This window comes from Brachyistius frenatus, unplaced genomic scaffold (genome assembly GCF_029030835.1).
Source record: "Brachyistius frenatus isolate BFR_SWC_R1_liver_20210118 unplaced genomic scaffold, ASM2903083v1 Contig_46, whole genome shotgun sequence".
Taxonomy (NCBI): Eukaryota; Metazoa; Chordata; class Actinopteri; family Embiotocidae; genus Brachyistius; species Brachyistius frenatus.
Window position 1 is genome coordinate 948,647 of NW_027210645.1, and position 27,805 is coordinate 976,451.

Here is a 27,805-nt window from a genome sequence, read left to right on the forward strand (position 1 = left end):
ATGTATACAGAGGCAGAGGAGCTCTGAAGGAAATATTCTCCCCGACAGATCGTCATCCCAGAGGATGAGGAACTCCATTTGCCTCACGGGTCTCCTCCCCCTTCTTCCTTTTCTCCGAAGAATGATGATGTGTGATAAATGCATTACCCCCCCCCCCTCCCTTCCTCCCCCTTCACTTCCCTTCCCTTCCTCCTTCCCTCCAAACCCCTCAACCCTCCCTGGTTTCTGCATCTCAACAGGTCACTCCATCTCATCCACTGCAGGATTCACCTCAGTCCAGACTGTGAAAATCCACCGCCGAGGGGGGGAATCCTGACTGAAGCTGGACAGTCTGACTTCATGTGGGCTTTAATGTTGAGACCCAAGTTCATGGTGTGTGGTTCATCAAGTCTATTAATAAGGAAGGGAAGAAGAAAGAGAAGTACAATATGAGGTTTAATAAAAATAATAGAAAAGAAAAGCAAGAAGGATTTTTTTTTTCCAGTGCTCTCCTTTGACACATTCTTTGTATTGCAGAAGTTTTCGGCGGATGCAATTAGTCCGGCATCACGTTTCTTCACTTAATACAAGGACAGAGTGCCATTTTCAAAATGCAGCTACAGGGACCCCGTTGTGGGTCAGATGACACAGAGTGTTCTTACACACTAATTGCATAGGTACAAAGAGAGGCAGCGAGTCTGGCAGGACAGGAAATCCCCTGAGAGGACTGACGGAGGGTCTAACGGCGGAGCTGAGGGTCGAACTAGATTCAATTCTGGAGGATTTCGAGCGTTCCGGAAAAATATTTTTATCGTTAAACATCCATCAAGAGAGCATTAAGTTGCCTCAAAGTCACATTAATATTTGATGTCATGATAACACTGTGTCCTCCGCAGAATTTTTCATTTTGTACTTCTTAAAGGTTTTTAAATAGACACTCAAACGGTTCGGGACCATCATTTGACAATTTCTCTGCGGGTCACACCCTCATCCGGGAGGATTTCTTTTGTTATGACTGTTACTAACCTTAACCCAACCCACATAAAGTGCTTGAATTGCATGGTTAAGATAGATACATTAACTATTCTTCGTTTTTCTGTAGACGTTTTATGAATTTGGAAAAGTATCCATATTCAAAATATTCTTGACCGTCTTAGGTTAGGTCTTAGGCCATAGGTTAGAATATTATTATGTTTTTAGTCATGTTATGAGCCTTATTTAACTGGTTATATGGCACTGTTTAGATCAATACCAATTATATATTTATACTTTATACAGCATCACTGAATGTCCAAAAGAACACTTTCATTTTTTCTTGGAATCTTTTGACGTATCCGCCTTTCAAGATCAAAACATTTTAAATTTGACCCGTTTGAGTTTCTGTATATTATCATGTTCACATGGTCAAAATCATACCAGACACATTCCATGTACTTTTTGATAATTGAAAGAACTGTTAAATTAAGTAGAATACTAAGAGTCACCAGATCCAGCCTTCAAGCATTTTATATTTTTGACCCTTATTTGACTCTGTAAAATCTGTATGATGCATTTACATGCATAAATTCATCAAAGGTATTCTCATTTAAGTGCATGGTTATATTGTATGAGTACAGTACGAGGACTGAAAGGAAGCTGAACTGAAGCTACTGACAGTTTTTCCGCAAACCTCTTGGTACCTTTTCAAGAATCCCCAACAGTCACCAGATTCAACCCTGAACCCTATTTGACCCCAAATATTAACTATGATATGACATGAATAAAAGATGATTAGAGACATACACCTTTTAATCAGTGAAAGAACTGTAAAATTAGGCTGTTTGCCATTTTTTTCTGCGGACTCCTTTGAAGTCATTCAAGACTCTCTGAGGTTTGCCAATCTTTTTGACCCATATTTGACCCCATAGTTTCAGTTTATTTTGATGTTTACATGCAAAACAGCATCATAAACACTTAACACTTAATGCAGCAAACTCACCTTTAGCACCAGTGAGATAATTGGATGCAAGGTCCTGTGTAGCCGGGACTTTGACCTAGAAAGGAATATAAACAACAGTATGACCAGGCAAGTTGTTCATATTTCATCACTAATAATATACAAACAAATGCCAACACACATCATATTTTATGGTTCAATTATTGTAACAGAGGATATATTTTATCAAAGTCTTAGGATAAAGTTATTTCACTACACAGTTTGTTGAAATATTACTGCTATTTATCAAACTTTTTTACAGTGTTTTTTTTTTTGTTACAGATATCTAATTATTCCCAGCTTTGTGTCTAGATTACAGAGACAGGAAAACATGTTACATTAAAGTTTAGAGAGGGTTTATGAGCAACTACGTTAGGGGAGAGGTTAAACTGGGTCAGGTTGTTTACCTTGTGGAACGGAGGTCTTTTTAAACAGCTACTGCCATCCTCTCTCTGCGGAGGTCAGCTGGGGGTCATTTAGAGTCTCTTTAATGGACGGGGCAAAGGCAGGCTCTTTAAAGGACTGGGAGAGGGTCACATGACCGGAGGAGAACAGAAAGAGCAAAACAAGAAGAGAGAAAGAGAACCTTCCACCCCCCCCCCTCCAACCCCTCCCCCTCCCCCCACCTCACCCTCTCCATCCCCCGCCCGACCCCCCGCACCGCACCGCACCGAACACGGCCCCCCAGAGGAGGTCAGGGGAGGCTTTTGGCGGGGTCGCTACGGGGCCGCTTCTGTCAGAGTAAACACTCAGGAAGTTAATGTGTGTTTACTGATGACGGCCCGACGTGATCGGCATTCGCTTCACATTGAATTATGTGAGCAAACAGAACGGATAGAGTTTCAAGAGTGGCGACGTCGTTATCGCTAAATCCTCTAAATCTCAGTCGGAGAGATTTCCTACGAAATGCATCACATGGCGCTCAAATACAAATAGGAAACCACTCTTATCAGATTACCAAGGTCATCATCAAGGTCAAACAGCCATCCGCTGCGTGCACTGTTTATATGTACTTTTGGTAATGCCATCTTGGGATTTTAAGCTGGACCATATGATGTTTTAGTCTGTTTTTCATTTTAAGATAATAATAATCATCACAGTTTGAGTCGTTACAGGCTTCTACGCGGTTCCTAAATATTCCAAACGTATCGAGTGTTTTCATTTGGGTTTGTTAGTTTAAATTATGAGGCTTTTTAGGAGTCCATAATTATTCTCTTCAACACAAGTGTTTTCTTTCAAAATGTTTATTCAGCATCAACAAAGAAGAAAATATTAAAGGGCTTACATAAGCTCAAAATCAATATAGTTGATCAAATCTCCAGATGGAAGTGATTGCCAATTCATCAGCGTGTGATTTCGTAAACTTTTTCGAACTCATGATTATGCCTTCAAAGTCAGAAAAGTATCTGGTTTTTAAATCAAAAAATGACATCAAAGTTATTTATTTAGATCTAAAAGAATCACAAACATGAAAAAGCTCCCGGACTGTTTTGCAGCTCTGGTTGTTCGGTGTACATAAAAGTATGCGCAGCTATTTATAGATGTGTTTAAGTGGATGTTTGGGGGCATAATCAATGGACACAACTACACAGGCTTTTTTTCAGAATAAAACAGCTGACAATATCCACAGTTGCACACCATGCTTCTATAAGCCCTTTAACACTAACGACCTATTATTTTACAAAAAGGAGGGAAACAGCAATACAATATGTATACAGTATGACTTTTTCTCTTTTCCAGTTTGTAAATGTTTCATTTACAGGGGGACACAATTTCACCAATTACCCTTCAGAAAAATGTATCTACAGTACTGCACTTTCCTAGAACTAAGCTACTACAATTTAAAGTGATCAACCACGCAGTTGAAGGTTTAAAGAAGAGAGGGTTATAAATTACGTTGCGCTGGTAGCTGTGTAGAGGCGAACAGCTTATAGTGGTTCACTAATCATTACCGAGTAAAATAGCCTGATTCAATGTCATTCTTCACAATCACATAGCTGAGAGAGAAACTTAATGTTCTATGGAGTCTTTCTTAATCCTAACGTCCACTCGATTTCTCCTGGGAAAGGACAGATTGCTTAAATTTCTTGACACATGTTACCCAGTGGGGAGTATGTTTTGGTATTCAGGGGGATTCCATAAACCAGTTTTGTCTCATTCGGTGTCTCGCTATCACTCTTTCATTGGATTTATTTTGCGGTTTTAAGTTTTCAATTCTAAAAAGGTGGGAGCGTCCATAAAAAATCCATTACTTGGGTTGAAACAGCCATGAGGACTCAGGTGCGGGTTGTATAAACAGTTCAATATCTGGAGTATGGCTGATCTCTGTACACTCCCTTGGTTGTTCGTGCTGCCGGAGCCTTGCCGCGATTGTTTGCCCACTCTTCCTGACCTGATTCGGAAGACAAGAGAAGAAACAGATGGGGAGTGATTACAGAGGCACCGCACTTTAATCATTCACCCATAACAACCCGTGTAAGTCTTCCAAGCTGTATGCAAATACAGTCGAGACGCTCCGTGCTGCAGGACGTCGGGAGCACTCGGGAGTGCGTGGCATCGGCGTGGCTCGTAAAAACAAAAGCCCCGTTCTGAGCGGAGAGACTCCGACCAAGAAGCTTGACTTTCACCTGGAAGGATTCATCTCCGATAATTGAATGAGAGGATCAAATAGCTACTTGAAAAGGACCCGTTTAGTGGCTCCCAGCATAAAGGTCACAATTACCATTAGCCCAAATCAGCACCACCACCCCGCCCCCTCCTCCCAACACACACACACACACACACACACACACACACACACACACACACACACACACACACACACACACACACACACACACACACACACACACACACACACACACACACTACTGTCAATGTGAAAGTGCCAGTATCGATGGCACCCTTTGTCTGATCTTCAGCCAGCGCTGAGACTCCCCTCGAGCGGAGCCGCACAAAGGCTTGTTTTTTTGTTTTCTGTGTACTGGCTCTCTGTTGGCAGCACACAGCCAATACCCCTTAATTAAACCTGTCACCCTTCCACTGACAGTCACTTTGAAGAAACACACCAAGGTAACCTTGTGTTTTGAGAACAAGGAGGCACATCAATGCTGTTTATCTGTTTCCTTTGAACTGTCACCCTCTTCTCTGTGTGACCTGCACGGGAGCATTTAAAGAAAAAAAATGATGTGCAGGTAGGCAACGCTCTAATGAGCAGAGGCTGCTCTTCCGTTTGTTTGGTCCAAAAAGTTGGGAACGTTTTTAATGGAGTCGACTTACTTCCAAAAAAAACACATTTTAAATCTGTAAAAAGAAAATATATACTGCAGGCCGTCGATCTGGTTTTACGATGCAAAAAATATGATTGCCATCTTTACACTTGGATCACCTCATAAGTACCCGTCTGTATTATAAAAGGACAAAATGTCTCAAAGGAAAATCACAACTGTATCTGTTATATAGCTTCAAGACATGTAAAACATGTTTTTAACATACTGTAGTTATGCATCACTGTGAATAAAAAGTAGCTCATTATAACATCTGTGTGCTGAAAACTGCCTCTTCTATATCTGCACCTACATAGTGAGACTTTGTAGAAAACAAATCTGTTCACGCCACAACCGCACTCTAAATAACTGTTTATGGCGAACTCGTTTTATTCTCCGGTTCAAACAAAGGCCACACATACCGAGCGTTTATAAAAGACGGATCAACCTTCAGCTGTACAGCCGCACGGTCAACTGCGCAGTGCAGTGCTGCGTATTAGCTCCACTATCATTGGAATGCACTCTGCAGCAGGTACGACCTTGGCCCATTTCTTACTGTATCTTGTCAGGAGCTGACACAGGACTGTTGAGCATAATGCCAGCGGTGGGAGTTTGGACACAACTTGGGAAAAACTTTATGCGAGTCAGTGGGGAAGGGTTTTGTTCGTAACGATTTTGTGAAAATGGGTTAAAACAGCACAAGAAAATTTGGATTTGGTGTCCAAACATTTACAACATGTTCGTTTTGGGTGGGAAGGGTATTTCCTGTTAGTCAGATGACATTAAAAGTGATAATGGTATTTAGGTGTCACCTAAATATCCAAATGAACTGAGGACATTCACTTTAAACATCATCATTTCGAATGTGTTCAAAGAAGCACACAATTAGCCAGGTGCTATGGCAACCGACATGAAGCCAGCACAGCAGAGGCAGGAAATGGAAATACATATTGTTCTGATAGTTGACATTATAAATACCGGAGGACAAAAGGTCTGCGACTCACCGTACGAATCATAGGACTCCCCGCTGTGTCCGTATTCATAGTAGTCATCTGAGCTGGAAACAAACAGAACAATCAGGCGAGTGTTAGAATCTGGAGATGAACGAAAAAAAACAATCCTGCATCAAACAAATTGCAACTATCAGCAAATGAATTGAATGCAACTTATTTTTACTTGTATTATCATATTCATTACGATAAAGGAAGTGTTTTTTTTTTCTTTTCTTCAGGTATTCATACTGCGCTGGAAATAAAAGTAAGAAACAAACTGAAGGCAGCGTTCAATCACTCAAAAGTTTGGCCACATTTGTGGTTCTACAAGGCAATTTTCTCCACCGTATCTGTGCACAACCTTCCAGTTCCATATCACTGCATATGGAGATCTATGAGAGGTGGCAACTTTAATGAAAAATAAAAAGACGGGGAGGCAAGTTGCACAGCGCTTCATTTCTCGCTCATTTCTTTCTTTCTTTATTTGCGGTCGCCAGTGAGATGCTGACAGAACAATCCTGCGTCAGTATCATTCAGTAACAGCGCTATCACTCAAGAGAGGCAATTCATCATAAGGCTGCCACTGAGCCGACACCAGCCATCACAGCTGGGTCCTCTCCGCCTGCCTGTCAGTCAGTCTGTCAGCGACAGCAGCACCTCTCTGCTCTCCAGATTAGAGGGCTGAAAGCACCGTCCAAAACCCAACACAGCACATCAACGCCGGCTGACTGCTGAGGGCACAGAGGTGACAGTAATGACACACCGGAGTGGAAGTAACGAATTTCTATTTTACTCCTGTTACCGTAAGAGAGGAGCTTTCTGCGGCACGATCTCAGAAAGCCAAACGGAGGTCCAGGAGGTTGAGCCGGTCCACTCCTTTATCAAATTACACCACAGTTAGCAGCTCGCCAGGAAATCAATTTTATACAAATCCAGCCTGCTGTTCAGTCTGCTGTCAGTGAGCAACGTCTGCTTCACAAAAACAAGCTGTACCATTGTGAAAACATTTAGTAATCATCAACTCCGCTTTGTTTATTTCAATAAGCTCCAAAAGATTCACTGATGCACCTCTTGGTGTTTCCTCCACTAATGAGGATACAAACGACTATCCAAGGAAATGATTTGGTGATTAACTATTACATACTACAATAAACATTTAGTGTTCATGTTGCAGAAGATTGCATTACTTTTTACTGATGGGCAATTTTAAGCTATATGCTATCGTTTTGCTAAATAATGCAGTTGCTTCACGTTATCTTATCTGTCATCCAGCTAACTTGCTGGCTTTGCTGGCACACTGAATTGTTTGTGGCAAAATGATTAGAAATATACAAACTAATAGAGTATAATAAACCTATGTTAGCCTGTTGTGGGGGGAAATGAGGTGCTTTGCTAATACAGGCTGAATTCTGAGAAAGCAGTAGTTCAACAATCAATTCACCCAAAATAGAAAAAAAAAACCAAAAAAAAACACTTTTTTAGATTTTTTTTTTTTTTTAGATTAGGTTTTGAAATATCAGTGTTTTCTATTTCTGCCGCGCTAACGCAATGGAAGTGATTGAGATTTAACGTGGTGCTCACCATTGAAAAACAACATTTTAAGAATTTGACTGTAACGTGTCTTTGCAGAAACAGTGTCTCTGTCCTTTGAGTTGTCCAGGGCGATGGGGACATTATGCCTAAACGGAAACTTGAATTTTTGGTTTATATCTTTATGCCGAATACATAATACACAAAAAATATAAACCTTCATTTTTTTTTTGGCGGAGGAGGCAGAAACCTCCAAACAAATGTGAAATCTTGGGCTGAGCAAATGCAGTGCAACTTTGGTCTAATCCTTATTCTGACAGCCTAACTGACACTGATAATCATAATCTGATTGGTTGTTTTCCTGAAACCATTTTTCAGGAAGGATAAACAACGCGGCCAATTGAGGACAGAGTGAGGAATCGTTTTAAGAGCACTGTAGAGACTCAATGAGACATGAGACAGCCCCCTAAAGAGGCTCGCGCCTTAAGTCAGGCTTAGCATACATTTTACACAGTCCATAATTCAACCACAAACAATGCCAAGCCAGCAGAAGCAAACAAGGCTGCTCCCCTGTGCTACAGCCGCCCTCCAAGCAAGAGGCGCTGCGTTTTCCAGTCAGCCGCTCGCAGCTGAAGTGCCACCAGACATCTGCCAGGGATGTCAAGGCACTGGAATATCTCTGACACCCCTGAGAGGGAGGAGAGGGGGGAGGCCGAGTGTCACGTGACAGCACGGATGCGTTTCGGCTCGTCATGTTGTGTACCCTGAGACAAGACCTGACAGGACACTAAATAATTAGATTTCACACAATACTAAAATGCGGTGTATTCCAGAGGGGTCTAAACATCAGTTTTATGACTGACAGAAAATCTATTTGTCACAATCACAGGTGCCTGCAGACACATTGTGAAGTGTTGGATAATTTTGGGCTTTCCTGTATGGCGCTGTCGTATTCAGCAATAAAATACACCCATATAAGACAAACCAGGGTAATACACAGCACTGCTTAAACCTTTTTAAAGGCTTGCTTACATGCTCCAGACTCTCATTTTTCTTTTAATGTATTTTCACTGTCTCACAAAAACTGGAAGCCAGGATTCCTGTAAAAAAAAAAAAAAATAAATAAAAAAAGGCCATTTTTAGCACTTAACTCTTGAAGTTTCTCTGTTGCTAATGGCGGAAAGCACCGATAATAGTAGTGTGCTGTGCTGAAAGCTGCCAGTGCAGACCTGCTCTTTGCACAAAGGAGAAGAGGGCAACGGAGGCTGTTAGGCGCCTCTAATTTCTGAGGTGACATTTTGTCAATATTGCTACACAACTTCTCCCCGTAGTTACTTTCTCCTCTCTATTACAGAGGCCGCAGTCTTCAGACGCATCCTGAAGGTCAAAGATTCTGGTGAAATTCTGCTTTGTGAAGCCAAAAGTTCGGCAGCGTCTGATGCCCGACAGCACATTTAGCATATTTTAATTTAAGCATTCTGACCTTTTCTTTTATTAATGCAGTACAGTAAAGTTCATTGATTGTTAAGAGGAGTACAACTTGCCAGAGGCGCTACAGACCAGAGAAAATGTGTTTATGTTTTGGCCTTTTAAGCAGAGGAGTAACTGCCTTGCCCTTATTTTATTAGCATTGTATAATAATAATGATTGTCGTGCAGACGAGGCTGGATTATTTAAAATTGAGTTTTTAAAAGAGTAAAACAATGAAACTAATAAACAATAAAAAGTTTAATAAAAGTTATTCCAAAATTGACTTTTTCATTCATGTTGTTAAAAGCTATCCTGCTTGTGAGCGAGGCAAGCGAGCTAGCTGGACAGTAAGTATGCTAATGTGAACCTACTGACTAATATAGCTGTAGGCTGTCATTTACCCCGATGGACCCGAGACTATTTCAGGGTAATTTCACTACCTTCACTTTTTATAGTCATTATACGTCATTATGGGGGGCTAACCTTTCATGCTATATCTTGGTTTTTTTTCAGGACAGTCTCGGCTATCCAGATCTTTCGTCATTTGATTTGACAAGAAGATCTCTTGAGATTTCTTTTTTTATGGTTTTGTACAGGAGATTGTTTAGAATCTGGCAGTAATTTGAAAACAAATTTGCTCAGTGCCTGAAGGAAAATAAATGTCATCAATGAGTCCAGGTGGCCAGGGGCCCAAACCAGGGACTCACACTGGGGGCATACGCCCCTGTGATATGTGCTAATAACTAGGCCGTTATTATCATAATTTTTTTCACAGAAAGGGGGATTTTATGTCAGCCCTATGATGGAGACAATGCAGAGGTCAGCAGGGATTTCAAAATCGGATTTGCTCAAAAAGTTTTGACATACTCAGAAAGGACGGGTATCGTCAGAAAAGGTAAGTTCGGCTGTTTATCTTGATGTGCAACACGTTGGGAAGCGATCAGGACTTTGGGAGTTATTCAATTAAGAGTAGCGGGGTGGGTGGAGAGGGACGCAGTGCTTCATACTGAGTGTAACGACGATTACATTCATTGACATTGTTGGAAAGCATTTTAAAAGGATTTCTCATGCATCTCTGATAAATACCCGCTGGGAAATTTAACGGAGAAGGGTGGCAATTTAGACGCAATTTGCGTCCACTGGGTTCCAAGCTACATGTTAGCATTAAACAGGAAGACCATTTTTTTCTTTCCACACCTTTTAGTGATTGTAATGGTAACCTTTTTAAACTGTTAAATTGTATTAGCATGGCTAACAACAAGAATACAACATCTTTAAAGGAAAACACTTTTTACAATCACGATACGATTTAGTTTGAGCGACGTCTAACACACAAGATTAACAGTAAAGTTAGCGGGAAGAAACACTGAACAACTTAAACCTTAAAAACCCTCTCGACTGCCTCACTGTCACATCCCCTTACAGTCCACATTTATCATCATTGATATAAGTCAAAAGTGCACAGCTGGCAGCACCAACACAAGCATGCGATGAGGTGACTGGGGTGGATCTCACCCGAGATATCACCCTGTCATAGGTGCAAAAGTGCTTTGACTTTCTAAATAGGTCAGCTTTTGATTTGACATTCATTAGCAGGAGGCGTCCGCTGCTTTGTGTCTCCCCGAACTTCACCGGCCAAGAAAAACAAAACGAGAAAAAACACAAATCGGTGTGAAGCAGCCGGCATTGGAAGCAAACACAACACCTATTAGATAAGTGTGTCTCTTTCATCCGGCCTGTTTTCCTCATGTAAAGACCCTGCCTCTCTAACACATCTGTCATCTCTGTAAATGCTTCATCTTAAGCACTGATGCCGCTGTGCCGGGGCACTATGAAACAGATGGCAGTGTTAAATCTGAATGATGTAGTACACGTCCCTGGTGGACTTTGTTTCCTTACATTGCCATTACTCTTCCAGTCCTGTGTGATAAATTTGAAGGAATCTAGTAGGACATTACGAGGGGCGGTGGAGATGACACGGCAGCGGTCCGACAGAGGCTGCTTTTCTTCTGTTAGCCTATTTCCTGCAAATTGCACACTTTAACTGTGAATCCTTAAGCAAAAACGACTTCCTCGATGCTTCTTCTGTAATCGTGTTTTTCATTCATTCTTGGCACAAGGTTGAAAAGTAAAATGCTGATGAAAAATGTCCCACACTGAGTGCCCTGATAATAGCAGCTTAGTGAATTCCACAGACAAAATGGCAATGAAAATAGATGGGGGACAAAAAAAAGAAAAGAAAAGTAGCATCACCTTTTTTTTTTACCATTTTGTATGAAATGAAGCCTACAAATGGAAACCTTCGTTATGGATACACTGGTGATTGCTCAGTGTGGTGGCTGATTGCAGAGCTATCTTTACTGCTGACCCCGCGCTGAAGGGCCACAAAGAGGGACAAAAGGGCCTCTGGCAAAGATTTGACTTTCCAAATAAGTTGTCTTGCTGCTTTTGAGCCGACCATTTATGCTACCTTACCTCTTTTTTTGAAAACTACATTCAAGCCTCCCTCAAGGAAAACATGTTCTTTTCAAGTCCAGTCAGCCTCCGGTATTCTTTAAAACCCAACATGTTTTGGTTGTGAATCTGGAATCTGTGAAATACTTCATGTTTTATTTAAGGGGCATTAAATTTGCAATATGTGACTTTTTGTCTTGAGACACACACATAGTGGTGTAAATCCCGCCCTCCTCCTCCTCCTCCTCCTACTTCAGATGGTCTAATTCCCTACACAGCACCTTTCACTCATCTTGACAAGCTGTCGGCCCTGAAAACAGCATCTAGGTACCCGGCCTCTGTGAAGCCACCGCGGGCATTTCAGAAGCAGACAGCTTACACAACCGATCGGCTCGAAGAATAAATAACACAAGTATTTCTCTCACACTAACTGTCTGCCTTTAGGCTCCTGCACAACAAGCAGACCTGAAATTAGTAGCAACGACAGAGGCCAAATGACAATGACAATGAAACGCTTTGTGTCACCTCATGCAGATGAAAACTCCTTAGCGGCTCGTGACCTTTTCAGGAAAAGAAAAGAAAAGAAAAGAAAAGAAAAGAAAAGAAAAGAAAAGAAAAGAAAAGAAAAGAAAAGAAAAGAAAAGAAAAGAAAAGAAAAGAAAAGAAAAGAAAAGAAAAGAAAAGAAAAGAAGGGGAAAATATGAAGAAATTGCATTTAATGGGTGAGATTACTGATCCATTTGTCTAAACAACCAGTCTGACATCTCTTTATGAACTGAAGTCAAACTCATCACAGATCCAAATATAAAACTATCGGCCATAGTTGCCATAGATGCTCAGTTATGGCCCAGTGGAAGTAGATGGCCAACTTAATGTGTCAGGACCTTTTAGCTGGGAATCTATGACCCTTCTCTGGCTACCATTTTTAGGCATGCTATCGACAAGGCTGGAGGGACGGCAATGTCGGCCTGTTCGTTAGTCGGTCTGTCTAGCACTTTGGTCCAGACTGAAATATCTCATCAACTAACGGATAGGTTGACATGAAATCTTTCTGCAGTTCAGCTGAGTTTGTACCTTCTTTTTTTTTTAAACTAGTCAAACTCTTGTAAAGTCAGCAGCTGGCTGAGACGGCAACCCCCCTCCCAAACTCCCTCTCAACTTCAGTCAGCATTTTGACATCAGGAATACTATTTATTTTGATATTGTTAAATTTCCTTCCAGTAAGATATTATTGAGTTTATATTTGGTAAATGCTACTGTTGTTGCTGTTGTAACAATACTTTGGTCATAATACCTGGTATGAATTTATTCTTCTTTTTAAAGGATAATCTAAAACACCCAATTCTTTAGTTAAGCAAAAACAACAACAAAACAACCATACGTTATCCATATCCATCCCTATAGCTGGCTGCTGGATACCGATGAGAATATCCCAGTTCAGTTCCATTCACTAAAAGCACAATCTTGATCTCATTGTACGTAATGGTCACCCTCAATGATCTATTGAATATAAATAAAGGCTGAATGAATAAACATAGTACCAGTGTTTTGTGACTATTATGTTTTATGATAGCCCCCTTTAAATCCTCCACAAACACAGCGGTTAAGCCCTTTAGAAACCTACAGAAAAACCTTGATGTATGTTGAGTGTTGCCTCACTCATTTTGCTCCACTATCTCACATCTCTCACGAACTGAAATGTCCATAAATATACAACTTCCCCACGATGAGGGCTGTTTGTTAGAGCCTTTCCTCTGCGTTTAATGAGTACATGTAGCTTCACATGCAGCCGCTGGATCCTTCTGAGTGTCTCCAAAGAGTGTCACATGTGACACAACAGCTGTAACTTCATTAATTACTGTCACACAGAGTCACAGTTTATGAGCTGCAGGTAAATTACTGTCACACAGCGTTCGTCCTCAGGCTGAGTATTGAGCTCCAGCACAGCTGTCGGGATAGTTTAATTTTACTGTTAATAAAAGCCTGAATAGTTCACTAAAGTTAAAAGTATTTTTTCTGTCATGTCAAGTATGTTATTATCTTGTCTTACAGCAGGATATTTGCAATAGGGACATTATTGTGCTTCCCACATAGAAGTGACATCTCGAATCATTACAGCACAATAAAAACACATTAGGTTACTGCAGTTAACTTTTCAGAAATAACAAATATGATTCCAAGCTGACACAGGTCAAGGAAGTTGCCATGGTTTCACATATTTAGTGTTTAAATCACGAATGCGGTGTTTTTATTTGTCCCTGAATTATTAGCCGAATAGCACTACTATTTTAGGTTTGTGTGTGTGTGTCTCAGTGATGAGCATGTCTTGTTTTTTTCAGACTATTTCAAGTATTGAATTCCAAACTTCTCCACTATGAAACTTGGTAATCCAGCCACTCTTCTCCTCTGCTCTCCTCCGTGCCCGCCGCTTGTACTAAGATTTACTGTTGTTCCTCAGGGATGCGCCTGCCCTTTAAAACACTGTCACACAGCTATCCTTGTGCCCGCGGGCCTCTGGGATTCAGCCTTACGATGTAGTGTACCAAAGCAAGGTGCAAGGAAAGGTGCAAGGTGCCAGCAGGGGGAAGTCTCTGAGGTGTCAGGTATGAAATAAGGCTGTGATCGCACTCGAGAGCTGCCAGAGATTCCCTCGCCTCGACCTCTCCGAGCGTCCAGCCAGGGCCGTGCCACAGCTGTCATCTTTCTCATTTCCCTACAGAGGCCACACATCCTCTCCACTAATAAAATTAAAAGATGCTCTCCACACAAGCAGCCCCCTCCAGCCTCCTTGACCTTACAACTTGATTGGTAGCTAAGCGCTGTAGCTTTGGAGAACTCTCCGGAGATGGAGCCCTCTACTGCCTCTCCAAAAAAAAGATGATAGCTCAGTGCTCTTTGTTGTGTAAACACGGTAAGAGGAGGCTGTGATCTGGGAGGTTGCAGACCGACTGCCACGCCAAGGTAGTGGTTCCATCAGACTCCCCCAGGCGTCAGCTCTCTTCTGAAAGATGTAAATGTCATGAAATGTCTTCGGGACGTCTAAAAACTGCTTTTTAGCTCAACACTCATGTCTTAAGGTTGTGAGCGCCTTATTTGCCTTTCAAATGTAATTATGTCTAAATTACTCAGTTCTGGCTGTTCTGGATGACACAGTGTGTACAGTATAGTTACACAGGTTGTCTACTTTCATTTGTCAGGGGTTACAGTTTTTTTTTTCTTTGTGGACAGTAATGTGTGACAGAACATTTGGTACAAGATAAACAGATTTGATCAGATGTAAAGTAACTGCGTATATACACTGACATACTGTTTACATATGTAAAAGCCACTGTGTGTAGATTTCAATATAATAATAGTATTTTTGAAATGATTCTGCATGCAAAACATTCTTGGGAAAGAATTTAAAATCTGGCTGCTTTTTTGAGTACTCCTAGAATTTAAGAAATGCAATTTCAATTATTTAATTAGTTGTTCAACAGAAAGTCTGTTAATCATTTTTATAATCAATTCATTATTTTTGTCAATTTACAAGCAACAATGTCAATGATTCAGTTTTAACTCCTTAGTTATGAGACATAACTGTTTTTAATTTGTTATATCTGACAATAAACTGAATATTTTAAGGGTCCCACATTGTACAAATTCAGATTTCTTGTTTGATGATAAAGCAAGTTTAGATGCAATATAAGTACTGTTAAAGTATTGAAATGTCCACAAAAAAAAATGCACACAGCATGTATTCAGCAACTGTGGTATTTAGACTAGCTGTTTGGGCTTCTGTGAGTTTGTGATGTCATAAACTCATGCCATTTGTCCGCTCTCAGCACAATCCACTGTCAAACCTTTTATGGGAATGAAAAAGCAAAGAGGTCATTCTGGCACAGACTAAAGAAAACCTGAGGTTGGCCTGAGTGTACGTCACTCAGAAAAGAGACAGACACAAAACAACCTGTTGTTGGTAGAGCTCCAGAGAGAAGCTTAAGAAAGAAGATATAAAACTGTATTGAGACAGGTTTTGGTGAATACTACCACAGAAATATATCCTTATGGATGTCGAGACTGCTAATAAAACACCCAACAAGTGTAAAATATGGGGCCTTTAAGGTTTTGTAATGTTGATCAGACAAAACAGGCAATTGCATTACATCTTGAACTTATAGGTTATTGTTGCATTATTATTAAACTTTTTCAAGCCAGCTGTGCCACAAACACAATAAATACTTCTTACAGTTAAAGGCTGCAATCTCAAAAGTATTTCTGTTCTCACTCAAGCTATAGGTTTAAGTGTTTCTAAACACAAACAATGTATGGAAATCACAGGCTTTAAAGAATAATTGTCTAAATAAGTTAATTTATTTTTAATGCTAAAGTGCATTTTTATGCTAAATAAGAATACTTAAAACTTTACATTATTTTGAAATATAAATGCAAGACTTGTAATTTTTGTACTGGTACAGATAACTTTACTAAATCAGCAAAGTCCCTGTTTTTCTTCCATCGTAGTGACAATTTAAAGGTACCCAGAGGATTAATGCTTATAAGAGTGGGTCCATGTCTTGTCCATATGTATAAGGAAGCACAAGCTCATGACTGGACACTGTTGTTGGTAATTTACTAAGACATTTAGCTTTGCAACGGGCAAAGTAGAAGATATCTAGCAAGAAAACAGGGATGTAAATGGCTGGATGTATTTAGAGAGCCTAATATTACATCACCTCACAGACCGCTCTTATAAAAGAGACGTCTGAAGGACACTTTGAACAATGTGGAGTCTTACTGGCAGCAGGGTTGCACCTAAAGATTTTTAATTAAACATTTTATCTATAAAATGTCAGAAAACGGTGAAACAAGCCCACAGCCTTCTTTTTTTGGCAAAAATTTAAATCGAAAGACATTAAAATGACTTTAATATTTACATTTCAGCACTAATATACAGTCATTTGAACGGTGAACACTGTGTGGTGATTGTTTACATTAGCTTTAAAGGAAAAAGAGGAATCATGTCTCTACTTTATTAATATACAGGCAGGTATAACGCAATATGATATATTTCTATTGTGTTATATTTATAGATTTATGTAATATGATGTCTCATACAGTAAGATATGATAATCATAATTGGAGTAACAGTCAGGAAACAGATCACCGCCTGCAGCACCAGTTATTACATTTACTATAGAAATATATTCCAACTGAATTAAAGTATCTAAAGCAGCATCAGAATCAGATGAAGAACAGCAGCCTTTAAAAACCATCCTCTTCTTTTCCTTTTTTGTGTTCACAATCGGCAGGTCGGTTTCTAGCATAAGCCACCGGGGTAATACCATGACAGAGAGACTGTAAATTGTTCTGCTTGTTATCCTGCGGCAACTGAAATCCTGCCACGCAGTCGGAGCTCAGACTGGTGACTGGGAGCTCCTTAGGCTGCGAGAAACATTGTTAGGAGACTTCTTGTAGACACACACACACACACACACACACACACACACACACACACACACACACACACACACACACACACACACACACACACACACACACACACACACACACACACACACACACACACACACACACACACACACACACACACACACACACACACACACACACACACACACAAATGCACACATTCTCTTCAAGGCCCTGCTGCTGGGACCTGCTACGACTTCCGTCAGGCTGGAGGTGAAAATAATCCACTTTTGTCTATCACCAAATAGGATTGTGACTGTGAAGAGTGGACACACAGTGTTGTATTGCAGGATTAATTGCAGTTGCAAAAACTAATTGTAAAAAAATAGATCACCGTGGACCTATAAAGTACTATTTTTTATGGCATTAGCATGTCTAATATCAATAATAAATGTAATATTGCACATAGTGTATGCATAAATAATATTATCTACATCATTTCAAATGTGCTGCCTGCAGGAGTGAACAAAGAACAAACAAAGAGAATATGCCACACAATATATCCTGTGTTTAAGAGCAAACCATCAAAATTTGATCAATCTCAGGTCCACCATAAAGACTGCTATAAGCTTACATACATGCACAGTGTCAGCCTACAGGAAGAGTCATTTCTGAACTCAATGCAGGACACAGGACGCACAAATCAGAGAAGAAGTAAGTGAATCAGCCATCTCTGGGGGCGCAGGCTTCTGTGTCTGGGCCCTATTAGCTGCTTCGTCTCCCGCCAGATAAGACATGAAAATCTCTGAGTCCACCGAGCCTCCAGCCTCCACATGATGGACTCCCCCCATTTTTTTTCCTACCCTCCCTGCGCCGTCACCCAAAACTGGCACCGAAAACACCCCCACCATTATTCACCAGGCCGCTTTTTTAAAACAAATAGCTGCAGATTCCTGAGGCGGACTCAGCTTCCACAGCGAGCATCTGTACACCCACCCGCCGACACTTCAAGATACAAAACCTTGGTGTGTTAGAGAGGGGAGAGGAGTGTGTGTGTGTGTGTGTGTGTGTGTGTGTGTGTGTGTGTGTGTGTGTGTGTGTGTGTGTGTGTGTGTGTGTGTGTGTGTGTGTGTGTGTGTGTGTGTGAGTGTGTGAGATCTGGGCTAAAAAAAAAAAAAGCCACGGAGATAGCACAAAAGATGGATGAAACCTGGGTGACATACATCCTGACATCTCTACAAAAGAAAACATCGACCACCCTGATCACAAAAGGCAGGGGACAGAATAACGTCTTTTTTTTTTCTCCTGTTCCTTTTCTTTTTCCAGCTGCTGCCAGATCAATCCAAGTTTTGACACTCTAAATGTGGCAAGAGTCATTCGTTCTTTGAAACAGCACAGGCACGCATACATAAATGTAGCATATTGTGTGCAAATAAAAAAAAAAACAGCGGGACACCAAAGCGAAAGCCTTTGACCTTGTGAGGCTTGGAGAGTGTGATAGCTGCCTGGATATAAGAAAATCAATATTCTGCATTTAGCTGTGCAGGACCCTCTGCTAAATGGAACAGCATATACCACTAAGATTGTTTAGTTTGCCAACGACATGAGATGCACTCTGAGGTATATGCATCTTTCGCCAGATATTTTGAAAGGTGATTAAAACACAGATAATGTGGTTATCGCAATCAGCTGCCGTTAATTCCTCGGAGGAAACCGCGGTTACGTCACTGAGTCTGTGGGGGAGAGGTTTATTTTGAGACCTTAGATTCAAAGATTAGCTTCTTAGCAACGACTCGGCTCAGACTTCTTAAATCTTCCACAACAGCCTAATTGTATTGTTTTTAAAGTGGAAGTGGGACATCGAAGATGGCGACGTTAAATTCTGCTTTTCAGAGTTTAATCTTAAAGGACACCGCAAAAGTCAGTCAAAACATCTCACGAAATACTTCACAGTTCTTTGGAGTTTGAAAACGGGGCCGAAAATGAGCACAAATGGCCCCTGACAGCTTCGAGCACCATAATCCAGCTGTTCTCAGCCCAGTCGACTTCAAAATCTCAAAGTTAACCTCATATTCTCTCACATTTAGTGAAGGTCAAATGATCAGACCACAAACTCACTGCCCTCGGATGCTGCTCATGAACTCTATTTTACACTAAATACAAGTCACTGCATATTTGAGTGCTGTTTAATTCACTGCACTCATTTTCATGTTTTTGCCCTGGTAGGAAGGAAGTATGATAACATGATAACCTAGTTTTAATTTCTGAGTTATTTATTCCCCGTGCTGTACTCAGTTGCCAGTATATTAGTTACACTTCGCTGAAACTGATACAAGCTAATACAACAGTCATGCAATAAATCCGACCTGCATGATCGTTATAATGTTCAGTTTTTTGTGTAACTGTATAAGAGAGGTGTTGATTCAACTGTATTATCTTATACACACGTGTTTCTATTATTTATATTAGAATTGAGAGCAAATTCTAATTCTGTCATAAAATATTGGTCAAAGTGAACTTTCTCTACCAACCGGAGCTACTGTGGAGTTGGTAGAGAGCTTATAGAGTTGTTGTGGCATCAGATCAACATTATCAGTACATTAGAATTGTTTTTATGTCCCAAGCCTAAGATTTACTCTCTTTTTAGCTCTGTTTTGACCCCTACCAACTCTTGATAGGATTATGTGTCTCTGTAGCTGCCAAATGCTTCACTTCTGTACGCTAAACAGCAAGTTGTTAACATTGTAGTTTAGTTCTAGGATTTTTGTACTTTTCTGCAGAAAACAGCTGTCTGCATTGATGAGAAAGGTGAGAGTTCACCAAAACGATATAGCAGCGAGCTGTAAAACTAAAACAACAAGCGGAAAGATGCTCGTATAGAGGGTATATCCACATACGGAGGAAGTTGGGGTAGATGGCCGGATGAACAAAACATCGGACTAACATGGGAGACTGCTGTTCGTTCCCCATTTCAAACCAACAGACTGTGTTTATTCTAACCAGGATCATTCAATAGTCTTGAGCTGGACTATATCATTGCCACCATATTTTATTCCAAACCCTGATCCATTTTTAAGCCAAACCAAGTTGTTTTTGTGCCATTAGAAATGTGGGAAGTATTCAGACGGTAGAGGACAAATGAGCTGTACAGTATGGTCCTTTGCAATGGATGACTTGTTGTATAAAAGCCAGATATGGTAGGTATCTGTCCACCACACTGAGCCACACACATTCTACCTTAATGGAGAGCTCACTGCTTCATTCACTCAACATTATTGTGGAAAGAATGAAAATGTTTTATATAATGAGGTAGCAGTAAGTGTTATTGGGGGGGGGGGGGCACAACTTACTTTTGTCCTTGATTACTGTAGTTGTTGTCATACGATTCATATCCTTGGTCATCATAAGCTGTTCCGTAGCCGTCGTCATATTCCTGAAGTCAGAGACACAATTGACCCAGTTAGATGATGCGCAAAGAGGACAAATAATCCAACAAAACGTTAACATTAATAAGACGTTGATATGACAACCTGTTCAACATTACACCTGTTGAAATGGAGAGCAAAGAAGCTGAGAAGGAATTATTTCTGAGTCCAAATAAATAGCTTCTGTTACCAAACCATGATATCCGGTTATGGATTTATTTTCAGTTTCTGTCATATTCTTACATGTGAAGTTGTTTTTTTTCTTTTTACTGAAGCCTTCAACTTAGCACACGTGGGTCAAAGTGGTCCATGTGCCGCTGTTAGTGTCGAAGCCCATACGCAGCACCATTAGAGTGGAAAATGCAGCCCTGCCCTTGTCTCCGTGTCGACTGACTGACAGTGGGATGTAAAGACTCTCGCTGTAGCTACGTTTCATCAGCACCTCAAAGGACGAGCATCAAACATCTGTTTGTGCTCCAGCAATCTGCCCCACCCTCCTTCACCCTCCTCCACCCTCCCCCCGTACCCCACCCAGGCCCCCGCCAAGAGGAACATCAAAGCGAAACCAGTGCTGCACCCGTCCTAATTTGGGATAAATAGGATTTATGTTCCACAAAAGGCGTCGACCCCTAGCGACGCGTCTCTCATCCCCCACACACTTCTTGGCTAATTCCATCTGCCCCTTATTTGCATGCTTGAAATGAAATGTCTGTAAGATTTAGCAGCGGAGGCAAAAACACTCATCACATCCATGTTATTATTAAGGCCTTAATTCCTGATTAGAAACATGCATCTGCCAAATGACAGTTTTTGAATCGACTCTTTTTTCTTTAATCCTCCAGAAACGAAGTATGTGACCCGGATGTTGTAAGACTTCCTTGTTTCTGGGCAAAAAAAACACGATTTGGTGCAACAGTCGTTGAAACATTTGTTTTCTTAAACTGCGCGGGAAATCTGCCAGGTGCATTTTAGGAATCTGCTGCATATCCTCAAACCTCTCCTTTGTCATCCCTTCGAGTGACTTTTCAAGACCTGTTTGCAGGTGCGTTGTTTGCGTGCGTGAGAGGACTGTGGGTCTTTGTCAGTTTTCTTCTATTTGTCTAAAAGTAGCTTAAAGGGAATTCAAGTCCCTCATGGCATTTGTAATTCTGCAGTTACAAGAGATTTTGCAAAGTCAACAATTCCCCACGCTAATGCGGGGACTGAGTTAAGTCAACAACTGTACTTTTGACAATATTAAACCCCTCAATCCCCCTTTTAAAAACAAACAAACAATAGGAGCAGCGGCTCTCGAAAGGCAGTGCAATTTTGTCAAAAGGGATGTAAGTAAAAGCACTTTTTTAACAGCAGAGGAAATCTAAAACTTTCATTTGCCTGAAAATAGGAACAAAACAATGGCGATATTTATGAGTGACAGAGAGGGAAAAGAGGGTTGCGGACAAAAAAAGTATGCAATGCATGCTTACATATATATATATATATATATATATATATATATATATATATATGTGTGTGTGTGTGTGTGTGGATATATATATACGCATAGTATATATAAAACAGAAGAAAAATGTTTTTGTCTGAAGTACTGGAATATTACCCACATGCCCACCTGCATGCAACCTTATATCTTGGATACAAATTTTGCTGTCATTCCTCCAAACCAAATGTCCCTTCACTGTCAGGGACCTCAGTCTCTGAAAGCATCTTCTTGAATCAACTGTACCAATCAGTTTTGCTACTTGTTATCAGTTTAATTGTTTAAATTTTGTTTGCTTTTTTGTTTGTCACTTTGTAATTCATGCACAATTTAATGCACTGAAGCTGTACAGTAAGTGTTACCATTGTGATACTGATAGTGCTCCATCTATGTTGTGTTCAATTTATTGGCGATTTTTAAGCTGTGATTCCTGCAAATTGTGTTTATTCAAACTTGATTGTACAGGTGTTGCCAAATAACATTCTTGGTGCCACTTCAGTGGGTGCTATGTGGATAACAGGTGATGTTCTGGCTTTGTAACAGTGTTTGGCAATATATTGTTATCATATCAATATTGTGATATGAGACTAGATATCGTCATAGATTTTGGATATTGTAACATCGTGATGTCGCACAATTACTGTCTTTTCCTGGCTTTACAGTTGAGGTGTGTGGGTTTCTAAAATACCAGACAGTTTTAGCTGTTCTATTATTTGTCATCACTCACTTAGTCATTATATCAACATTAATGATAATTGTCTTTAGTCAAACTATCAATATTGAAGTATCTTAAATATTGTGATATTAGATTTTGCCCAGTCCAACAATACAAAGGGTCTACATGCCATACATATACAGTACTTTCATATAAATAGATATGATGCAGTGTTTTCACATTCTGCTGCTCATGTCACTATGCAGGAATTTAGTCTGTCTAATTCATTTGGCAGTATGAACTCAAATTTTGAGTATTGTTTCTGATTGGTTCTCTTTTAATTCACACCACCTTTCATATGTCAATCAAATCAATGGGCATTGCTCTAAGCAACCACACCGAGCTTGTCGGCCATGTCATCTGATGAGATGAAGCGATGTTTAATAAAGAGTCATTCAGGGACCAGTTTTAAAACACCTGTGAACAGTATCCAGCCCTGTTGATGGTTCTGTCATCACTCAGCATGGAGTCGACCTGAATGTAGACTTGGTTTGAGGTTCTGGACACATTTTTTCTTCACTGCAGTCAGTTATGATCTACATTCTTCTTCTTCTTTTGGTGTTCGAGCTTTAAAATCAAAACATTCAGATCTTACATCAAGATATATTGAAGACTTTTTAATAAAAGTGACATTATTCAGAGTTGAGTTCTGTTGGGAGGTTTATGCTGAGTAGTTTATATTTCGTTTTTAGGAGTTTTCGGTTTTATTGCTCTGTTTAAAACATTCGTTGGAAAAATCATCAAATGGAATTGGTAACATTACTTTGATGAGGTCACTAGTAGACTGTAACCTATTACATTTCAAACATAGCCCTTCCCAGCACTGGGTTTCATAATAGCAGTGGCTCTAAATAGTTGATTACACTACATGGTCAGGGTGAAGCAACACGAGCATCAATGATCACATTTGGTTGCATTAAGTCAGCAGATACTTTTATCCAAAGCCAATTACAGCCCCACCTCCACCCTTCAACCTCTGCACACTGACACTGTCACTAACAACAATATTTTAACAATGAACTTTTTAATTAATACTTTAGCATTTTAAAGTAAAACAGACAAACATACACTGTTTATTTAAAGCCACATCTCACATGTTTAATGGTGAAACAGCTTTCACTAATAGACAAAAAAGAATGTATGTTGCTTGAAATGTCTTCCCATTTGAAATGAACACAATGTCTCTGTCTTTGTCAGAAACACGTCTGTTTTTGTTTCACTCTTCGAAGGAGCGTCCTACTTCAATCTACTTAAAAGTCGACCCTATTAAACTGTATCTATTGTAGCCGAAAACTAACAAGTGTGGTGGTGAATATTGCATGATGAGAATCTCGGGTGGAGGGCAAATAGTAAACTTGTGTATCTGTGGTTATACAGGAAGCCTCGGTTGTCTAACAAGACATTTTAGTCTGCTGTCTTCAGCTGGTGATGTCACACTGACGACACACTTTTTATATATCAAATAAGGCCAGATGTTCGCTCGCCATTCGGGCACAATAAATAAGGTATCCAAAGGAGGAAAAAAAGTTGGCTTTATGTTACAAATGTAACAGGTAAAAGTCACAATTAGGGAGACCAGGTGTCCCACTTTTCGGTGGTGTCCTACATTTTGATCGATTCAAAGCTTTCAAAAGTCAACACTGCAGCACAGACGCTTTTCTAAAATGTGGCTATTTCCAAAAGCTGTGAAGAAAGCAGAGGAGGCTGTTATTATGAGGATGAAATTGTCAATAACAAAAACTCATTTACCACACAGTGCATCTCTCCCTGACATATGAGGTTGGGTCAGAAAGTTCAGAGACTGCTCCTGTTGCGCATGAATGGTCCGCATCACCGTGACGTGTTCGGAGCTCAGAGAATGGGTAACCTTCATAAGTAACGACTCTAAGTTTCTTCGCTTGATCAAGAGTTGAACACGCTTTTCTTTCTTCTTTCTTTTCTTTCAGAATAAGGCAAACATACAATGTCGGTTTGAAAAGGTAACTTAGTAAATAATAATGTGGAACAATATATACAGTAGAAAACAATCCCCTCTACTGTTCAGAGTCAAACTAAATCAACACAGTCAATTAGCACCTAGACATTCGAGTCCAGCAGGACTAGAAATGGAAAGAAAAGTTATAAAAATGTTTTTACAAAGTCTAGTGTCGGCGCTTCTAAGTTACATAACGTGATGTGGAACGCGCCACGTCAGACATGCGGTTGTATTTCAAGCTGAAAACTCAACGGTTAATAATGACACAGCAGCAGGATCATGAAATGCTTGTACTGAAAAGGTGGGGCTAATTAAAAATAATGAGCTGTGTGGGCCGCAGTCTGCCGACCCAAGCCACCGCGATCATGAACCTTTATCACTGTTTAATAAGTTATTTAATGTTTGCGCTGCAAGTTTCAGCTCAACGTCGACACCCAGCAAGGCTTCCACAACCAAGGACACGTCTCTCCTTCAAAATACCGCCTTTTATTTCTTTTTAAATGTGTCGTGTTGAATTCCATTTCCCTCCGTATCAGAGATAATAATTACATGTGATTGAAAAACAAAATGCAAATGTGGCATTAACATTCAGAAAACTTATTGGAACAAAATAAATGGACCACACCTGATAAATAAACTTTCCTAGTTCCATATTATGCTGGGAGGAAATGTTATTCATGTTAAAAAAACAAAAAAAAAATACACAGCAATGCTTTCTTCTCATGTGCATTATAATTTTAGAACATTCCTGTTGCAGGGCGGCACAGCGGTGCAGTGGTTAGCATTGTCACCTCTCAGGGAAAAAGTTCCAGGTTCGTGCCTGCGTGGGTTCTCTCCAGGTACTCCAGCTTCCTCCCACCATCCAAAGAACATGCATCTCAGGTTAATTGGTGATTATGGTCTGGTGAATAGGTGCGAATGAGAGCGTGAATGTTCTGGGATATGTTACCCCCATGACCCTGTTCATGATACATGGTATGGGTATAGATAATGAGTGGATGGAATCCTGTTGCAACTATATTTAGACATTCTAAATTGATTGATTTGGTAAAAAGACTGTATTTGTAATGCATTTTTATCCACAGAATAATATTAATGGTCTTTCATTTATACACACACTCACATACCAATGGTAGAAAGCTACAAAGCAAAGCACTGCATTAACCAGGAGTCATTGGGGTTTATTGTTTTTCTTAGGGACACTGTAACAGGAGCCACGGATTGAGCACCACCCTCCTGCTTTTACATGCATTTTGATTAGTCAGCTATAGTCGGTGTGTCACGGATTGAGCACCACCCTCCTGCTTTTACATGCATTTTGATTAGTCAGCTATAGTCAGTGTGTCACGTCCACGTGCTGTCCTAAAGGGTGCACAAGTTTAAAGTTGAATATTACAATCATACTTACATTAGGATTGCCACACTAACACTATTGAAAAACTGGCTGCTAGAGGCTTACATTATATCCCATTACAAACTAGGGACATTTCAAGCAAAAATACTTATAGAAAATGTTTCAAAACTCTTCGACGCATTGAGCGTTTAGGTGAATTACTGCCACCGTCTGACGGGAGTATCACATAACAACCAGGTGCCAGTAAAAATAGGGGAAATAAGGAAGAACTATTGGAGTGAACAACGTAATGATAATGTTACTACATAAAACACCAAAGGGTCATTAAAGTGCAGCTTTAACATGCACCAATTCAAAAAAGACACATCACACCTTTGCCCACCTTTACAGTTCTGTCAGAACGTCTCGTCAGAGTTACTCTATAGCTGTTTGAAATGTTTCCACACCTGGCATTCAGCAAGAACTGTAGTTAAACACGCAAATCCCATTTTAACAATTAAAATTCCCACGTTTCATGGTACAGAGTGACAGAATATAAGCTATAAATGAGTGGTAGGGTTTATATTTTGCCACAAACACAAAAACACTGATCCACACTGCATTACACTGGTTTACAGGCAGTAGATGTGGTACTAAAACTCTCAGTTGCATGTTTCCAGTCTCTCCATATACTCCAGGCTGTCTGTTGATTGCTGTATTTATGGGACTGAGGTCAGGTCCAGGGGTTATATGGGTGGATCTTAGGGATCTACAGGACAGAATTACTGGATTTTCTCTGAATAATAATCTGTTGCATTGACCGCTTAAAAGTGCAACCAGGATCACGAGAGTGCCATTCATTTTCTCTGTGGGAATCATCGATATCTGCCACAAATTTCACCAAAATCTTGACTCCGATTGGCTTTCCACACACTCAGATATTTTATTTTATTTTATTTACTTGGAAAATATCAATTTAGCCACACAAGTTGCCAGAAATGCAGCCAAATTTCAAGTTTAGTTGTTGAAATATTTGGACCAAAGTATCCAAACTGACAGGCATAGCCTACTAGCAAGATCTAAAGCAAAAATAAAAACCTGCCTAAACTCTCATACACAGCGTTGTGTCACCGTGGCTGATGCAGACCAGACTCAGTGGGTGCAGGGCAGGTAGTCAACCTATTCGTTTTCAGCACAGGGCATGTGCTATTACTGCTAACAGAGTCCTCCTCTCATCTCGTTGGTGACTTTATCTGGGAGCTGTCCACTCACATTGGACAACGGTGGCTGGTATTAAGGGCAACATTAAACTTTAACAATGGCATGTTATTGCCATTTATTAGAGCAGCTACTCTATAATTGAGTTACAAGCGAGCTGAGGGGAGAAACATGCCTGGTTTATAAATCACAGTGGCATATTGAAAATTATTCTTTTCTCTGGTGCGCGTGTGACGTGAAAAAAGCAGACGTGAAGCGATTATAACATCTGACGTGTTTGTGTTGGTATATAGCGTTTACTCCAAATATTTTTGGAGAACACAATAGCACGACAATACTGCAACAGTGCTGTGTTTCCAGCTCTAAACAGGATTAGTGTGACAGTGAGAGGTTGAAGAGGGGAGGGAGAGACAGAGAGCAGGGAGGGAGAGGAGACAGCGGCCCCTAAGTGAGTCTTTCATTTGTATGCCAGTGGATGGCTGAGAGGCGTGTTGTTAAAAGATAAGGACTGGCCTCTGAGGCCACTGAAGACTAACAGAGGGTCTGGCACTGCATGTTACAACAGCAGTATCACAGCCGCTCCA

At 40.4% G+C, this 27,805-nt stretch overlaps 1 protein-coding gene across 2 annotated transcripts in view; it reads right to left on the minus strand.

Annotated features, from left to right (window-relative positions):
• Positions 1-212: 212 nt before the first annotated feature.
• The window catches only part of khdrbs3 (KH domain containing, RNA binding, signal transduction associated 3), a 111,300-nt gene continuing 83,707 nt past the window's right edge, over positions 213-27,805 (minus strand). Inside the window, exons 7-11 of one of the 2 annotated variants that reach the window (XR_011311097.1) lie at positions 20,429-20,511; positions 6,225-6,277; positions 4,207-4,346; positions 1,958-2,012; positions 213-390 (exon numbers count right to left, since the gene is read on the minus strand). Coding sequence is in view for 1 of the 2 variants with exons in the window: in XM_069703382.1 (XP_069559483.1) it covers positions 4,255-4,346; positions 6,225-6,277; positions 20,429-20,511 (228 nt within the window). In the remaining variant the exon portion in view is untranslated. Of the gene's footprint in view, positions 391-1,957; positions 2,013-3,182; positions 4,347-6,224; positions 6,278-20,428; positions 20,512-27,805 lie in introns of those variants that run through there. The other variant, XM_069703382.1, reaches the window with a different exon arrangement.